At 40.9% G+C, this 18,425-nt stretch overlaps 1 protein-coding gene across 1 annotated transcript in view; it reads left to right on the forward strand.

Annotated features, from left to right (window-relative positions):
• Positions 1-366: 366 nt before the first annotated feature.
• Positions 367-18,425, forward strand: part of LOC311229652 (dual specificity calcium/calmodulin-dependent 3',5'-cyclic nucleotide phosphodiesterase 1B-like) — a 133,815-nt gene continuing 115,756 nt past the window's right edge. Inside the window, exons 1-2 of the mRNA XM_084315729.1 lie at positions 367-454; positions 6,817-6,930. Coding sequence (XP_084171855.1) covers positions 402-454; positions 6,817-6,930 — 167 coding nt within the window. The 5' untranslated portion in view covers positions 367-401. The remainder of the gene's footprint in view (positions 455-6,816; positions 6,931-18,425) is intronic.

An 18,425-nucleotide genomic window follows, 5' to 3' on the forward strand; every position in this document is an offset into this window, starting at 1 on the left:
CTCCCTCTGTATTGTTGCAGTGGAAAATTCTCATTAAGGGTACTTTAGAGTATACACACTGCAGTCAACACTTCATCAGTGAGGTCGCCTAACTCGCACTTCACATCTCTGGTTTACACATATACACAGACACTCACAGAGAGACAGATGCACATACACATTACACACACACACACATACACTGTCACACATTGAGCCTGCCTAGCCAATCAGAGAGAAGTGGAGTAGGTCCCCCCAGAAGTGGGTGGGATGCTTGCTGCAACAAGTCTGTCTCAGGACACAAGTTTATGTTGGTGGCGGAGAGAACTTTTCTGCTCTCTGTTTCTCCTGCTGCAAGTGTCCTCGTTCACTCTCTTACATAGTTCTGTTTTAACTGTGGGGTCTAAAAGGGCAACGCTTGGATGGCTGAGTTGGTGAGAGTTCGTAAGAAACGGCTTCAGATCCCCATCTCTAGGTAAGCCAGGGGGTTGAGAACCAGGGAGGCTGGTATGAGCCACTATAGGGCGGGTTATGATGGGTACAGTATCTAAACATGTTCTGTTATCTCAGACTATTATGTCAAAGGTTGTTACACCGTGGAGTTTACATTATTAGTTTGAGGATGTTAAAATACTGTCAAGTATTTTACAATAAAAAAAAATAAAGTGTTCTGTCCTGGACAGTAATGGGTGTTAATGTACTGCAATAACTGCATGGCACTTTGTTTTAGCTGAAACTCTAAGTCTATGAGAGGTTCCATTTCAGCAGTGGGAGCGATGAGAGAGTATTCCCTCCGCCTTTAAAAACAATATTTAAAAAGGGGAGGGGAATTATGTTTTGCAAATGTTTTGACTGACCAAGGGAAGAGCATCCCCCTGCATCACACATCAAAGCACCATGTATTATGCATGCCTATTCTATCACAGACTTAAATAGGTCTCTTTCCTTCTCTTGCATTTGACCCGGCAGCGTTGCGAACAAGCACTTCATTGCTTCAGATACTGGTGTGAAGAGTCTTGTCTCTGCTCACTCCCCTGTGTTATCTCTGCCGCCCGAGTGAAGTGCCGTCGCACAGAGGGGTCACGTCATGTGCTTTTGTTGTGTTGTTGTTGTGGCAGTCTGCAGCATTAATTTTGCATCGCATCGTTTGCTGCATGTCCTAATAAATCTCTCCTCTTGAATTTGATGCATAATTCATGCCATAGTCATTATGGTGCTAGTTAAACTTTTAGAGAATAGATGGGATTTCAAATTAACTCTTCTGCCCCCTTAGCGACTATTTTGTGTTTTTTGCCTATATTTTTTTGTGTTTATGTGTACAACGATGGCTGTGTTGATTATTATGTCATGAAATTGTGTCCGTTTGCTTATTTTCCATATATTCACAGAATTTGAAAAGATTAGATTTTGAAACCCTCTAACACAAAAGTTAACTATATTAGCTTTCAAACCGTCCATAGTGGTTTATTTCTTGCCATTAGGGGGTTAGGGTTAGGGTTAGGGTTAGGGTTAGGGTTACCCAGACAGAAAGATTAGGAGAAGGTAAAATTTCATCCCTGTGCCCGTGCCCACCCCAACAGTCCCCTAACCTAACCCTAACCCCAACCCCAACCCCAACCCCAACCCTAACCCTAACCCTAACCCTAACCCTAACCCCAACCCTAACCCTAACCCTAACCCTAACCCTAACCCCAACCCTAACCACCTACAATAGATATGTTGAGTTAGGTTCATAGTGGTATTCATGAAAAAAGAATTGGAACGAAATATTACAAATTAAGTTTTTTATGACCTTGAACGTGATGCAATCTTTTCAAGCACTAACGTGACAACTCTGTCAGTTACTTAACAAGGCACAAGGGTTAAGCAAGGGGTGGTGGCCAGGCAGGCAGCCTACCATTACATTTTCTTAAGCTGTAGCCCTATTTTCAGAAATTTCGCCTAAAGGTACATGCCTAAGTAAATGGAAGATTGCTCCACTTCTACAAGGTCAATTAGCATGTTCTTGGTATCTAGGCACATCTAGGGACATGGGGGTATGTATTCCCAGTGTCAGAAATATTGTGTCTGTTACTAGGCTTGAGTAAATTGTAATGAAAAAAGGAGAATATAAATGATGATATTTTATTTTATTTGCATCTGTGCCGGTGAATAACACCATGTTACAATTATGCGCAAACTGAGCTTGCTCACTGAGCTCATTCACCACCTTATTGAGATCAACTGTACAAAAAATCTAAGCAAATGAATAAAGGGAAGATGATTAAACAGAAGGATTTGTAGATACAGTAATAAATGATAATCAATTTTAATTATAAATTCATATTTGACCTTGAACTTGACCTTGACCTTATTATGGCCAAATCATACATCTATGGATAGGGAAAAGGCTCCTATTTCCAATGGCACGGTTAAATCTGGATTTAGTAATTTCCTCACGGTTTTTTACGATAAAAGAGATATGATTAGCATTTTTTTGATAAATTCATATTTTCGGTAAATCTTACAAAACATCGGTAAAAATTTAAATATACACTTTGACTGCTGTTTTGATATGGTTATGTAGGCCGCCATGAGGACGATTCGCGACGCGCCACTTTGCCGACCTCTAGCGGCTCGAGTGTGCATTTCTTTTAATAGATAGAATTAAAGCCCTATTTGTTGCCTGTCAATTGCCCTTCCAGGTGACAAAATCCGTTCAGCGGTTCTCGAGTTACATGCCGATATGTGAGGCGTGCGCCAAAATACACATTACCACCCCCGACCTCCGGGGGCTCTAGCTCCGTCAATCATTTGGCGATCTCGAACATTTTTGGACAGGGTTGTAGCCAATGAGTGTGGCTTTCCAATGATACCCCATGATATGATAATTGGGGATCTAATACCGTCTCTATTGATCGATTTATGATAAAGAAAAGCAGGGTCCCCCAATTGGGGGACCTTACGGCTTAACAGGTTAAAGCTATGGTTACTCAGGAAGTAGTATTTGTGTATTAAATGGATGTCTTGGATGATAATAATTTTTAGTAACAAGAGACCCGACCCCACTAAAATTGCTCCATGCCAGGCGGTACACTACACTAAAGTAGCTAAAGTAAATAAAATAATCAATTACTTCATATTGACCAAACCTCATGTACATTCTTCTCATACTAACATAACTCCATGTACATTCTGCTCATACTAACATAACTCCATGTACATTCTGCTCATACTAACATAACTCCATGTACATTCTGCTCATACTAACATAAACTGTATATACATTACACACATGCCAGCGACGCTCTTTGATTTAGGTATTTTGCCCCACGGACCAAAATTGCTGGAGAGACAACATGAGGAGAGTGAAACCCTGAAGTCTATGCCCTGTGTTGGGATGGGGATATTGAGGGGGATATTTCAGATCAGCAGTAGGTGCCCCATTGCACACAAAGCTGGGACCATATGGAAGCTGGGAGGTGTCGCCGTATATCAATAGTTTCTATTATGTAATAAACACTGTGTTTTGCATTTCGCCTATTCAAATGTTGAAAGTCTGGGTTGATACCATAGTTGCGCAACTTTGGTGCAATATCAAACCATTTTTGATCACTCAAGATCGCTCCAAAAGACCACATAAGACCTCAAGACCATATTGTGATTTGGATCAATAACCTTTGACATCTGGAGATTCCTGCAAACATAGATCTCCCCACATTATTCATATTCTACTATTACACTATTACACATGATTACATGATTACACTATTACACATGATTACACTATTACACATTATAACATGATTAAATGATTACACTATTACACATTATTACATGATTACACTACTACACTCTATTACACCTTTACACACTATTACACTATTACACACTAATACACTATTACACTCTATTACACTGTTGGATGGAATACACCTTTAAAACGATTTGGGTGGAATAAACCTTTACACAGTATTACACTATTACACACTTATGTATGGGGCCTGGGCCTGGTTAACCTTGGCCAATGGAAGTAGTAGTCTACTCTGCACCGAGTTAATTGACACCTCCCATAACTCTCTACGACAAACGGTTCATGATATATGAAAAGGGGTGGGGCTTATTGCAATGGACAATAATGGAAATTAATTCATGAATTCATTTGAATGCATATATAGGTATATCAAGGACAATAGGTTCACAATAGGTTTGGCATGTTGTGTTAGGTGCTAGAGAGCTGATTACCAGCAAACCTAGTATTGCCCTCCTGCATTCAAAAGGTGTAACTTCATACTGAATATCTTATTCATTGGATAATGATGGACATCAATTAAATAAAATACGTGTCATTGACAGAGAATTCAGGTCCTTGGTCTGCTGTCAGCCTATGTGCAATGTTTCATCCAAATTGACTTTGTTGCGTGACAACACATTGTGGACAAATCTAATCACGCAGTCACAGACACACAAACAATTAGGTTATGTATGACTGGAGATCTGAGACTCTTGTGGATTCAATGAGCCCAATTGTGGTCATGTGTGATGATGTTAGTACATAGTAGCCATTTCATTGTAGTGAGACCATTTTGAAACTTGACCTTACTGTATAAAATTACCTATTATTACCTATTAAATTACAGATTATCTAGGATAATCAAAGCCTATTACAATCGCAAATTAGAGACCTAGGGCATTCAGAAAATGTATGGCTTCTCTAAGTTTATTGACCATAAGGGGCTGTTCTGAACAAAAAAGTGCTCACCATCGAATTGCAAAAAAAAGTATTTCAAATAAATGTGCGTGGTATTTTGGAGTGATTTTTATACATTTTCGAGTGGAATTTTTTTTTACATTTTGCACCAAATCTGTGTGGGTTTGTGTGGGTCTCAGAGGGACTACTAGTATTATTCATTGTGCGCCTCCCTGGAATCCCCTCAAAGAGTAATTTGGGCCATTGGCACACAAAGTATGCGTGGCATGCATATAGAATAGAATAGAATAGAATAGAATAGAATAGAATAGAATAGAATAGAATAGAATAGAATAGAATAGAATAGAATAGAATAGAAATACTTTATTCATCCCGAGGGAAATTTGGCACTACAAACCGCTCACAGTAAACAGTAAACATTTAGACAAAAACGAAAAGTCACGAATAAGAATAAAAATAAGCCTAAGAATAAAATATGGTCCGGGATATATATTTCCATATACATATAATACTATTACATACATATATTCAACAACGTTGGTGACAACTGGCATTATGATTTAATTGTATCTCAATACACACAACTTAAAGTGGGTAGATGCTCTCACTCAAGTAATTTCCTTCATGTCTCCTTTCAACTTCTCCATTACGTGTTATGAAGCGAAAAGACAGTGTTATCAAAAAGACTACTCTAGATTGAAAATCAGCCATGGCATTCCGACGCATGCTATTTTTATGGCTCAACAGCTAAAGCCCTTGCCAAGACGATAAACACTTGGAAAGCTGGGAGCCTCTCCTTCCCCAGGAGTTGGCTGCATACAGTATGTTTTGGACACAGCCAGAGTGGCACACGGCCACAGCCCTTGTAACATTTAAAAGAGTGATGACGAATGATGGGAATGAGTTATCATATCATGTGTCTCCCTATTATATATATGCAGTATCCCTATTTCATACATCCCGATGGGACAAAAGCTTTGTATTCAAAATGGATTTGAAGCAACTCCTTTGTTTGAAAGGTAAAATATGATGTCAGAGCTGTAATAATACATGCTCTCAGATGTATTATTTTCATGAAATTACTGAGGAATTGCGCTTACAGACGTCTGTCTTAGCTATCGCACGACACAATCGAACACAGGAGATTGCTCTACTTCTCTTTGGCAATGTAACAGAACCTGATGAAAGTGGTAGGATTTTGAATGTGGAATAGGTTGTAAGACAAGATCAGAATGTGGCACATTTAACAAACAAACACTCCATCAAGCAAACAAAGAAACAAACACACACACAGCATATTTCATTGAGGCCACTGTAACAATATGTCACTTATAAGCTCCCTAACCATAGGAAGTTTCCCTCTCATGGAAAGTTTGGCACTAATGATGCCCTTTCGCCACTGGCTGTCTTTGGACAGCATGGCATTTAAATCACTTCCAAATTAACTCTCTTCCCGTTAGCGGGGCTTTTTCAACCTGTTGTCCAATCACTTCTTTCCTCAGCAGCCACAAGCCAATTTACTCACTCACTCACACATGACTCACTCAATCATAATATCTAAGTGCTTTCAGTTCATCCAGTAGCGTTTAGAGTTTGTGTCGCAGACATGCCCTGTTTTGTCCACGGTGCCCGTTCCCCCCTGCAGATAAAGCACTACCTTCAGTACTATACCTTGTACTGCTTCATCTAAAAAATTTCAGATGCCAGAAATGGCATGATGAAAATGGCCAGTGAGTATATCCCCAAATGGTGCTAATTCTCAATCCAAATTTGCTGTGTGGAATCTGGGGACTAACATCTTCAAAGGTGTCAGTTAGAGAATTGATAGGCCAAACCATATGATCCAATCAAATTTCAGAAAATTGCATGGTGAACAGTTACTTGTGAATGCACTGTCCGATTTCCACCAAACTTGACAAATATCTTTGCTTTACAATAGCAAGGAGGCCTGTGAAGGTCTGAGTCATCTTCCCTCGTGATGGTGCTATTCTCATGAAACTGAAAACATTGACTACTCCTCAATGGCTTGGATCAGGGGCATGTTCAAAATGTGGATTGAGAATGTGTGCTGTTCAGGGATATACCCACTGTCATGGCACATGTCTAGTTTTATTTGAGTTGTGAAAAGTGTTTATGTGTCAACGCAGGTTGAGGAGCATGCTGAAGCAGCTGGAGGAGAAAGATGTCGACTTTGATGAGATCAAAAAGAATCTGGACTTCACAGCATCGTTACTAGAAGCGGTATACCTTGATGGAACGAGGTATGGTTTAAATTATGGAGACATGTTGTCTTTAATATTCTGTGAACCATAATTAAGAGACTGTCCTTCAGTTCAAAGGTCTCAGACGTGGTCCTACATGACATTCAATGTGTCCATCCCTGTCCGTGTCCAAGTGTCCTTGAACAAGACACTGAAACCTCTTCTTGCCCCAGGGGGGACAGCGAGTGGGCTGCCCCTGTGCTCGAACCCCTCTGTAGTAATATATAAAGACATACATTCCATATTGTGTAATGTGGTGAAAGCACTTAATCCAACCACACAATCCACAACTTAACGACAATAATGTCCAATCGTGAGTTCTTCTTTCATACCACCAATTATTTTGTAGAGGTACAAAATGTCGACATCAAATGGCGGGGGGCGGGGGTGGGTAAACAAACACTAAAAGTTCTTTATTTTACGTGTCCATCAGTTTAAATGCCAATTAATCCCTTGTGTCTCTCCTGCCAGACAGAGGTCGGCCAAGGATAACATCTCCAAATGCACTTCTAAAAATAGAACAGTTGACACGTCTATAAAAGTCAGTTGATTATACAGAAGAAAAACAGAAAAAGATACAAGGGATATAACATGCACACACACAGACACACACACACACACACACACACACACACACACACACACACACACACACACACACACACACACACACACACACACACACACACACACACACACACACACACACACACACACACACACACACAGACACAGACACAGACACACACACACACACACACACACACAGACACACACACACACACACACAGACACAGACACACACAGACACACACACACACACACACACACACACACACACACACACACACACACACACACACACACACACACACACACACACACACACACACACACACACACACACACACACACACACACACACACACACACACACACATACACTGTCCCCCTTTTGGTTGTACTGTCCCACCATTTGACCGAACGTCCCACATATTGAGAGGATGTCCCTCTTTTTGAAGCAAAAAAAAAACATTGGTCTCGGTGAAGACCATGTTATTCTAATAAAACAAATTTACATTATCTATTTGTCCCACTTTGTCCCACCAAAATCTTACTGTTGTCCTGCTTTTGGACTTTTTGCATCTGGTCACCCTAATACACACACTACTGCACTTCTCCTCAGACACTCACGGAAGTACAGTAGCCTATACAATCATTCCTGTTTCTTCTCTAAAAATCATATTTGATATTAACAATCACCTGTGGCCTATAATCAATGCAAGCTGGCGACCCTTCATTTCCAGTGGATAGAAGCAGACACCTACTGTACCTGGTCCATGTTGCGGAAGTGTTATTTTATCAAGTCCGGTGAGCTCAAGAGAAATTGAGATCGAGTCAACGGATAAAAAAGAAAATAGTTTATTCTGTCCACTTCAGTTCAATACAGAGGGCGGAAAACAATCTGCCAAGTGAGACCCACTTGATGGGTCACACCCAGGTTTATACAATATGGATCACAAGATTTGCATACAGAAAAAAAACGGTCATGGGAAGACAGCGTGGGATGAAATACTGATGAGCTGTACCTGGGGTCCGTAGTATATCGTTACTAAACTAGTGCGTTTACTAGTTGGAGTAAAGGAATAGTACAAGAAATATGGCTTGCAGGATTACTTGAAGGGTACAACAAATCTAAGAGGGGTGATGAACATACGATTTTTCCATAATATCCATCATATTATTGTTCAGATACTGTCTGCCCTCTGTGTTTTAGACATATTGGAGAATTACTGTTCAGCTGTATTTCCAATATTTCTCCTTTTCAAACACTTTTATGAAGCTAGTGACCAGCTTTATGAGAAGTGGTAAACGGACATATTGTTCTACCCAATAGTGGACCGGCCACCGGGTGCACTGCGGTGGGCCAGTTGCTCTGTGGGCCGGTTGAGCTGACCATGATACAGAAACAAGAGCAAGAGTGATATTGAGAGTGATACGTTGCTGGCCCTCTTTCATTTATATTATCATGATAGGTTAGATTTTCTTTTGTGTCACTGATTTTCGCAAATATATGCGAGATTGGGAGCAGCCCCACCTCTTTCATTCAATGTATAGCCCGCGTGTTGCACAGAGGGATGGAAGCCCATGAGGTATATTTAGAATATGATTCTCTCTCCTTAATGAAACATCACCCACCTTCCGCTAGCTAGGTGTTTTAGCAGCGAGACATACAGTACAGCTTGCCAGCACCCAGTTTTCAACGGAACAGAGCCTTCCCATCACTAGTTGAATTACTTGACACATTCCCCAGACATATTCCTCAACATGAATCGTCTCCCATAGGCCCTCGTCACCATATGCATGACAAGCAGAAAGACTTGTTTCAACTGTCAGGTAAAATTTTTCATCAATGTATCAAAGGTGACATACAAACTGAACTCCCAGTCCCTGCGTGTCTGGGGAAAACTTTGATGCACATGACACTGTCATCTTCATGATATTCTCTCCAGTGGAGAACTGACTGAATCATTGGACTATAATGAAATAATTTTAGTGTTCAGCAAACATGTGTGTTCAACAGCAAGCCCCATCATCTCCTGCTGTGATCGTCAAACGTAAGCTAATGTACATGTTCTGACTGTAGTATTGCCTATTTCAATATTGTCTTTTGAGCATGCAAGGTATAGTTTTTGTTGGGTGTACATTTGAATTTTGTGCTGCTGTTGCAGCATCTGTGGTTGATGTGGCCGCTGAGCCAGGCTGATTTCCTGTGTCGAAATCATGTCTGTTCATCATGAAATACTGACTGCACAATATAGTAGCCTGATTCTATAATGGCATTCTCACAGTGGTGGCCTGCTGGCAACAAACCTTTCACTTGCTCCTAAAATAACTAGCTATTAGTGACGTGTTATACTAGCTGATTCTAGAGCTGTGAGGCTCAACTTGTGGCCCACGGCCCAAAATCCAGCATCTTTTTCAGTGGCAGGTTTTACTGATTTACAATATCAGTATCCAAAATTATATTTGAGTTGAACCCTCTGAAGAATCATAAATTCAATTCCAATGGGGTCCTGACTGCTCACCCTTAGATATCTGAATGTTATTAGGCTCATTGGACCAATAAGGGGCTCAGCTTTATAACCATATCCAATGTATTTTCACTTTTCTTTCACACTGCTTTTGTTCTCAGTGTTGCAAACTTCTTCAATCAATATCTGAAATTAAACCTACTAACCTTTGTACTGTCTTTTACTAATATGCACTCTGCTACTAAGGAATCTACCTTTGCCTACAGTATATTACTACTCAAGTCTGTAGCACTCAAGTTCAACACTGTTTGACGAACAATGTTACTGACCCTTAGCTGCCAGTTACCCTTCCTGCTGACTTGTTGAACACAACTTGTAAGTTGCTTTGGATAAAAGCGTCAGCTAAATTACTAAATGTAAATGTAAATGCGTGAAGTGGATAGAGTTTGCCTGGAAAGCTGAGACTGCAATTTAATCACATTTAAATAAACCTCCTGGTTTATAAACTGAAACACAACAGCACCATAGAGGCACTGGGGATTGGTTGGGCATGTTTTGGGGTCTGCCCTTCTCCTCTCCTTTACTGTTCTCCTAAGCTTTCCTATAGGAGCATGATGTAAAGGAATGTGAATCCCTACCCACATTCAAAACCGCTCTTAAAACCGCTCTTAAAGAGCACCTACGGGAGGCTGCAATTCGAAACTGGCCACCGTAAATGTCCAAACCCCCCCACCCTGATGGAAACAAGACAAACGTCTTTCTCAGGTCTGCATCCCCTTAACAATTGTATGTATTGAGCCGTACTGTATTGTACCCATTCTGCAATCTGTTAAATAACGTTTTCATTCATTCATTCATTCCCCACCCCCTCCTATTAGACAGTCTCCTCCCCACCGAATGTATATATTCTCTCCCCACCGTATGTATATTTCTCTCCCACCCACCCACCCACTCCTAATGTACAGTCTCCTCCCCACTGTATGTATATGTCTCTCCCACCCACCCACCCCCTCCTAATGTACAGTCTCCTCCCTATACTCTCTGTCAGGATCTATGGGTAACAGTACTGTATATTTGCATATCGTATGTGTCACAAATGTAACAGTACTATATACCTGTATGTCATGTATGTCCCTATGCCATAAATGTCATGATTTCATGTATGTTGTGTATGTCATAAATGTCACTATGAATTGAAAATGGGGGACCCTGATGTAAACAAGAAAAACCTCTTTCTCTGGTCTGCATCCCCTTAACAATTGTGTGTATTGAGCCGTACTGTATTGTACCCATTCTGCAATCTGTTAAATAAAATTTTCATTCATTCACACATTCATTCACACATTCATTCGATCATTCATTCATTCATTCATTCATTCATTCATTCATTCATTCATTCATTCATTCATTCATTCATTCATTCATTCATGTCATGGGCAAGCACCTGGGGTTTATAACGACAGAGGAGTTCGGAAATGGCGGACTGGTTCAAGTGGTCTCATGACACCACCTGCTATCTGCATGTTGAGTTCTTCACCATCTGCAAGCTGACATCCATTAGCTTCAACCTAACCACCCTACAGCGAGTGAACAACTTCTCCACTTCATCTTCCCCTAAGCTAAATAATTATATGTGCTTTTGGAGGTTAAGCTGTGAACAAACATGCCACTGATTCAGCTCTCCTTTGACAGGTGGACTGAATCTATTTTATTACTGAGAAGAGTGGCCCAGAACCAGCTTTTTTTTTGCATTTTTGCCAACGGACTGCTATTGCTGTAGCACTCTATCCTCAGTCCCCATTGAGAACCAATTTGTTTAGGCTAACTATAGCGGGTTGTTTTTTATTGTAGTATTATTGCCTGCAGACCCTCCTCTACCCTCCTTCAGTAGGCTGTGATTGATTGATTGATTGAAAACTTTATTAACAGATTGCAGAATGGGTACAGTACAGTACAGCTCAATACATACAATTGTTAAGGGGATGCAGACCAGAGAAAGACTTTCGTCTTGTTTACATCAGGGTCCCTCATTTTCAATTCATCATAACATATATGACATACACGACATACAGATAGACAGTACTGCTACATCTATACATTTATGACATATCAGATTTGAAAATACAGTACTGTTTGTGATACCAAAAGAGTCCAGAAAAGAGAGTATATACATTTGACGTAGAAACTGTACATTGGAGGGTAGGTGGGGGGGGGGGGGGGGGGGGGGGGGGGGGGCTGTACATTGGAGGAGGTTGGGTGGGTGGGGTGGGACACTGTACAACTGTACAAGCAAAACTGTACGTTGGAATATTGACAAAACCATACTTGGTCATTTACTGTACATTGGGTTGGGTTAGGACATTTACAGGGGCCAGTTTTGAATTGCAGTCTCCCGTAGGTGTTCTTTGAGAGTGTTTTTGAAAGTGGGTAGTGATTCACATTCCTTTACAGCTTTGGGTAGGGCGTTCCACATTGATGTGGCATAATTGCTAAATGTGTTTAGTCCCTTGTTTGAGCCGAATCTGGGTTTAACATGATTTGTGGAGCTCCCTCTGGTGTTGTGATCGTGGTATTCACTGACCTTTGGGAAGTATTTTGACATGTACATGGGTACCTTGGTCGTGTAGTGTATCTTGTAGACCAGGCCCATTGCAAGTTGCTGTACTCTGTCGTCTACTCTAAGCCATCCTAGTTTGTCAAAGTGGGCAGGGGTGAGGTGGGTTCTAGGAGTAAGGTCAAGCAGTAGTCTGACCAGTTTGTTTTGAGATGTTTGTAATTTTGTTTTTAGCGCCTTTGAGGTGCTTTGGTACCATGAGGTGCAAGCATAGTCGTAGTACCCCTGAATGAGTGCTCCTGCCAGAGTCTTCAGGGTATTCTTGTTTACCAGTGAGGAGATCCGGTACAAGAATCGAGTTCGTTGGTTGACTTTTTTTATTACATTGGATGCCATTTTGTCACAGGAAAGATTTGCCTCTAGGATGGAGCCTAGGTAGGTAATTTCTTCTTTCCTTGTGACAATATTGTCACCCACTGTAACTGAGAAGCCGTCGGTCTTGCTGAGTTTGTTATTTGAACCGAAGAGAATGGACTCTGTTTTGCCCATGTGTAATGATAGTTTGTTATCAGCGAGCCATATGCAGATTTTGCCTAGTTCCGAGCTGAGGGTTTTTTCAACCTGTAACTTGTTCTTGTCAACTTGTTTGTACCCCCCCTCCTCCAGTGTATTTGTACATTTGACCAAGCAGGTAGTATAATATATAGCTCCTAGTGTGTTACCTTTTGTTACTCCCTGGTGTACATGGACCCCGCAGGCACTCCATTAGTCAGTGAAGGTGGTGTCTCCCTGGCCAGCGCACTACGATTCCCCTGCCCTAGACCGCCCACTGAGCATCTAGTAAATTCATGCAATTACAGGCCATTGAGTGTGTGCTGCCCTGCCTGCTAATGTGTAGCATAGCCCTTGTGGCTTTCTGTTTGCTGTGTATCAAGAGTGGCCTTACCTTGGATGTGACGCTAGATAGTGTTTCCATAGTGTGCAAAGGGCTCGCCTATGCGCAACGTCATTACTAATAGTGTGTTCTAACCCCTGCCATTTTGGTGTGAGCATAGCCGATAGTGTAGCCGACAGGGGAAGTTTCCTCCTTTTCCCTGCAGTGCTGCCTCAGGACATAAGAGGGCCCACGACACCATCTTTTTTGGTACCAAGTGATTGACTGTCTGGACACTGGACAGGGACATTTCCCAGTCTCTCTACCTGTAATATTAATTTTGTACTAATAAATATTTCCTTGTTATACCTTCCACTGTCTGTGTCACTGTTTGGGAACCTACTACCCTGGGTTGTTGTTGTTTGAACAGGATGGAATGAAATCCCAACCTGTGCATGACATGAGAGCAAAATGGCCACTGTGTGAATATGGTCAATTGCACAACTGTATATCAAGCCAAGTTCAAGTTCAAGTTTCAAGTTTCTTTATTAGTTGTCATACAGAAGTACAAAATACTTTTATACAAAATGCTTCTTTCTGTTACGCTCCAGAGACTGTGCTAGACAAAAAAGATAAGTATAAAATAAAATAAGTATAGCAAGTATAAAATAGAAGTCACGTACGTAGACACAAGTGTTCAGTATGTACATATGTACAATGTTCAATGCAGAGTAGAAGTAACTGAGTTACCATACAATATACTATACAATATATTAATATACAATATACTATATAGTGCAAAGCAGAAATGGGATGAGGTACAATTTAGGTACAATTTACAGTAAGGTGTACTGAGCTATGGGTTGTAGTGCAAATTCTTTGCCAATAAATATAAAGTGTGTTTAGGTGTTCTAAAGTGTGTACAGATGAAGCGTTTAGTTTTCCTGGGCGCTTTGCCGCGACGTGAGCACGGTTATATCACGTCGGAAATGAATTAGGAACCCAGGCTGCTGTTCTATTTTATGCCGCCAGGAGGCGCAAAGTCATTAGACGGACGCTACAACGTCCTACACAGTATACTGTATAACGATCTGTATGTAAATGTATATATATTAATTCATTTTGCGCGAATCCACACTTCATTTCCCAGACAAGTAAACAAAGTATGGCATATTTTACAGTAGGGCACTTTGAAACAACCAATCACGTTGCGCGATAGCACGAGCGATGCATAGTCAGGAAGTAATGTTAGAGCTGAGTTCACTCATTCCGAACGGCGAAATGTAAAATGCTACCCAAGATTGTTGCGTTTCGTTATAAAAACTATGCGGTGATAAACAAAACGAATCGCAGTATGCAAAACGTGCGGTTCGAGGATCACAGTTGGAGATGCAATCATGCAACGTCCAACTTCGTTCGACACTTGAACTAAGAAGGTGCACAAAGATCGGTAAGTGAATGAACGAATGAATGAAAACTTTATTTAACAGATTGCAGAATGGGTACAATACAGTACAGCTCAATATACACAATTGTTAAGGGGATGCAGACCAGAGAAAGACTTTCGTCTTGTTTACATCAGGGTCCCCCATAGTAACTTGGCTTGCTACTGTACAGTAGCTACAGTTAAATCAATGAGCCATCGACAGTGTGCTAACGTTATCATATACTCTCTTTTTTAGACTCTTTTTGTATCACAAACAGTACTGTATTTGTAAATCTGGTATGTCATAAATGTATAGATGTAGCAGTACTGTATCTGTATGTCATGTTATGATGAATTGAAAATGGGGGACCCTGATGTAAACAAGACGAAAGTCTTTCTCTGGTCTGCATCCCTTTAACAATTGTGTTTATTGAGCTGTACTGTATTGTACCCATTCTGCAATCTGTTAATTTTTTTCAATCAATCAATCAATCAATCAATCAATCATTACATCCAAGATACACGGCTGCTGTAGTCTTGTCTTATAAAATACATAAACAATCAGCAATGTCTCGCTTGATGAATGGCCAGCAGTAGCCTAATTAATATTAATAAAAGTATTATCATTTTAATAATTGCGAAACATGTTTAGTCCCTTGTTTGAGCCGAATCTGGGTTGAACATGATTTGTGGAACTCCCTCTGGTGTTGTGGTCGTGGTATTCACTGACCTTTGGGAAGTATTTCGACATGTACATGGGTATCTTAGTGGTGTAGTGTACAGTATCTTGTAGACCAGGCCCATTGCAAGTTGCTGTACTCTGTCGTCTACTCTAAGCCATCCTAGGTAGTCAAAGTGGGCAGGGGTGAGGTGGGTTCTAGGAGTAAGGTCAAGCAGTAGTCTGACCAGTTTGTTTTGTGATGTTTGTAATTTAGTTTTTAGCGCTTTTGAGGTGCTTTGGTACCATGAGGTGCAAGCATAGTCGTAATACCCTTGAATGAGTGCTCCTGCCAGAGTCTTCAGGGTATTCTTGTTTACCAGAGAGGAGATCCGGTACAAGAATCTTGTTCGTTGGTTGACTTTTTTTTATTACATTGGTTGCCATTTTGTCACAGGAAAGATTTGCCTCTAGGATGGAACCCAGGTAGGTAATTTCATCTTTCCTTGTGACAATATTGTCACCCACTGTAACAGAGAAGCCGTTGGCCTTGCTGAGTTTGTTATTTGATCCAAGAGTGTGTATTGAGCCGTACTGTATTGTACCCATTCTGCAATCTGTTAATAACGTTTTCATTCATTCATTCAGGAGCAAAGGTCAATGACCAAACACACCCAGACTACATACCTGTATTCCCTTCAACATCACAGTCTACACCATCTACGTCAACAAACATCAGTCGCCATGAGCGGCGTGAAAAAAGGAGAGTGATGCAGCCAAGGAGGATGGTGACCAACAGAGAACCAAGGTCGAGTCAAGCTCCTTGACCGCTTCATCTGTGGACAGCAACGACACCAAATGCAAGATGATGACAGGTGTTACCTGGCCAGTGCTTCAGCACTTGTTTTCTTTCTTGCACACAGAGAAGACAAGGAGCACCATAATCTCACCCATAGATCAGCTATTTATCACCCTTGTCAAACTGCGTCACGACATGTCCTTTGACCTCATCTCCCACATCAGAGGTGTGTCAAAGGCAACAGTCAGTGATGTGCCCAACGGATCATTTCAGTGAGTGAGCGATTCGATACACGCTCACGGCAATGAACCGATTCACTGATTCGACTCACGGTTCAGTGGCGCTTCCGGATCCCGCTGCGAATCAAAAACTATAAAAAAAATTGGCAGATGTTATACATACAATTATACATACAATTGTTAAGGGGATGCAAACCAGAGAAAGACTTTCATCTTGTTTACATCAGGATCCCCCTGTTTACATCAGTAATCATCGGTAACATTTAGAATTGATTTCAAGGTCCTCCTCCTTATATACAAAGTATAAACATTGCGATCATCTACTATTGAAGGTTCCGAGTCACAGTCTAAAGAAAATCAGTGATGCAGCCTTTGCTAACTAACTATGCACCAAAGTTATGGAACACACTATGGACATTAGGGAAGCTAGATCTCTTAATATTTTCAGAAATAAGCTAAAAACGTACCTCTTCACCATAGCCTTCTAATACACCCCGCTGTTGATTGTACTGTAGCACTATTTTACTCTGGCCATTCTATTGCATAATTTTACTATCTATTCTACTATTCTATTATTGCACTGTATTATTGGTGTGCAAACCAGTCAACTTACAAAAAAGAGCCTGTTGGAGGATTTCAACAAGATAAATGCGACAACATTGCAAAATATTTCACTATAATATTTCAAAGTGAAGTAAAAAATATTATAATAATTATTTGATCATGTTAAATAAGTGTGACTGACTGAGTCCACATTACAGTTCTACTTTTGTTTTGATGTGAAAAGTGATGCTGCATAAGAGGACTGCATTTAGCACTGACTGAGAAAGTACATATTACAGTTCTACTTTGCATTGCATGTAATTTAGAATACAGGCAAATAAAAGTAATTTAGTTTAAAGTACAATCTTGGCTGTCTTTTTCTCTCAACGCTTCAATAGGTAGATGACTAAATGTAAATGTAATATCAAATTTTAACAGATTGCAGAATGGGTACAGTACAGTCCAGCTCAATACATACAATTGTTAAGGGGGTGCAGACCTGAGAAATACTTTTGTCTTGTTTACATCAGGGTCCCCCAACAATTAGCATTTCAATGGTGTGTTGCCACACCAATGGGGGGTTGCCAATCCAATGTCACACCTACTGTACACCTAAGTGAGAGAAGCTCTCTCATTTCATGGAAGAGTAGAAGACAACCAACAGTTGCACTTTCTACCTGCGAGGCAGGATACATGGCCTTAGCATCAGCCATACAGGAGTGTATGTATTTGCAACAGCTACTCAAGGGTATTGATGGATGTCACTATGCACAAACCAAGGTTTATGATGATAACCAAGGAGCTATTGCACTAGCCAGGAATCCTGTAAACAGGCAAAGATGTAAACATATTGATATAAAATGAATGAATGAATGAATGAAAACTTTATTAACAGATTGCAGAATGGGTACAGTACAGTACAGCTCCATCTATACATTTATGACATACCAGATTTGCAATTACAGTACTGTTTGTGATACAAAAAGAGTCCAGAAAGAAAAGAGTATATACATTAGGCATGGAAACTACATTGGATTGGGTAGGTGGGGGGGGACTGTACATTGGAGGTGGGGGGGGGGGGGGGGGGGGGGGGGGGTTGGTTAGGAGTGGGGGGGGGGGGGGGGGGGGGGTTGGGTAGGAGGGGGGACACTGTACAACTGTACAAACAACACTGTACATTGCAGACCAGAGAAAGACTTTCGTCTTGTTTACATCAGGGTCCCCCATTTTCAATTCATCAGGACATATATGACATACATGACATACAGATAGTCAGTACTGCTACATCTATACATTTATGACATACCAGATTTGCAAATACAGTGTACATTGGAGGAGGTTGGGTGGGGGTCAAAACCAGCCACTAA

Source organism: Notolepis coatsorum, assembly GCF_963971535.1.
Source record: "Notolepis coatsorum genome assembly, chromosome: 6".
NCBI lineage: Eukaryota > Metazoa > Chordata > Actinopteri > Aulopiformes > Paralepididae > Notolepis > Notolepis coatsorum.